General features: G+C 35.5%; 1 protein-coding gene across 1 annotated transcript; it reads left to right on the top strand.

Moving 5' to 3' along the window:
- Positions 1-955: 955 nt before the first annotated feature.
- Positions 956-1,382, top strand: AC631_05973 (uncharacterized protein; the record flags this gene model as incomplete). The annotated part of the gene is made up of 1 exon (XM_015614802.1): positions 956-1,382. A coding segment is annotated over one exon (427 nt), but the record flags the coding sequence as incomplete, so codon positions are not given.
- Positions 1,383-1,421: the final 39 nt, after the last annotated feature.

Here is a 1,421-nt window from a genome sequence, read left to right as displayed (position 1 = left end):
CCAAAGTTATTGGTATTTCTGGTTCTGCTGAAAAATGTAAGTGGGTTGAATCTATCGGTGCCGATGTATGTGTCAACTATAATGATGCAGATTACCAAAAGCAATTATCTGATATCATTGGTGATGATTTTGTTGATGTGTACTACGATAATGTTGGTGGTGAAATTTTGAGTTTCATGCTCTCCAAGGTCAAGCCTTTCGGTCATGTTGTTGCTTGTGGTGCAATTGCTGGTTACAATGACAGATCTAAGATTGTCGTCACTAGCTGGTCTGAAATCATCACAAACCGTCTTACTGTTCGTGGTTTTATCATTCTTGATTTTGTTAAAGACTACGCCGAAGGTGTTGCCGCCATTGTCGGTGCAATTAAGGAAGGTAAAATTAAAATTACCGAAGGTACATCCGTAATTGACTTGAGTAAAGAAAAGGATGTTTTGACCAAGGTTCCAGAAACATGGAACTTGTTATTTGGTAGCAATAAGCCAAACGGTAAGTTAATTACTAAGATTGCTTAGACTTAAATGGTCTCTAGTAGCTTACTTTGCTAGTCATACTTATATATATTATGAATAAAAAAGTTCATTTGATTAATCAATATTCTTAATTGTAATAGTATTCTACCTTGTCGCTAGGATACTAAAGATTTCTAATAATAAATTGGCATGTTTGACCTGAAATGCCTTTGAGACATGATTGCTTAGCTAGTTTTTCTTCCTTTCTGATTAAAATAATAGGTTTTAATAGCTAAATGAATCAAACCATTAGTATGGCTATTAAGACAAGTTATATGTTTGTTAAAAGGTTTATCAAAGATATGTCTGTCAATTGACTTGTATATTGGAAAGTTCGAAACTTACTAAATATGCGGCCGACTCCTGCAGAAATTTGGCTGCTATATAAAGAATATTGATTCATAAAAATTCACTTCCTTTTATTCTTGTATGTACGTTACGTCATGTCTATCCCATCAAGCTACAATAGAATCGTTTTAAATAAGGCACCAATAAAGGAAGTGAACTTTAACTATGGTGAAGAATCGTCAACTTTTAGAATTGAAGAAGTATCTTTCGATGAGAACTCCGTTAAAGACGGAGAGGTAGTTATTAAAATGTTGTATTTGTCTAACGATCCAGGTCAGAGGGGATGGATGCAGAAAGGAATTGATGCCGAAAGAATGTATTTACGAATTTTGGAGAATGACCCGATTATTACGTTAGGGCTAGGTGAAGTTGTGCTTTCTAAATCAAGCAAGCATTCGGTTGGTGATAAAGTAACCGGCCGTTTTACGTGGCAAGACTATGTAATTGTCAATGAAGAACGTATTACAAGGACAATTGATGTGTCTTTAGGCTTGCCTTTAACTTCATATTTGGGTCCTGTTGGTATGACTGGTTTGACCGCATACTTTGGGGTCACCAAAG

Source organism: Debaryomyces fabryi (assembly GCF_001447935.2).
Source record: "Debaryomyces fabryi strain CBS 789 chromosome Unknown contig00392, whole genome shotgun sequence".
NCBI classification, from domain to species: Eukaryota; Fungi; Ascomycota; class Pichiomycetes; order Serinales; family Debaryomycetaceae; genus Debaryomyces; species Debaryomyces fabryi.
Note: the sequence above shows the minus strand (reverse complement) of the source record. Positions and strands in the feature narration are given on the sequence as shown.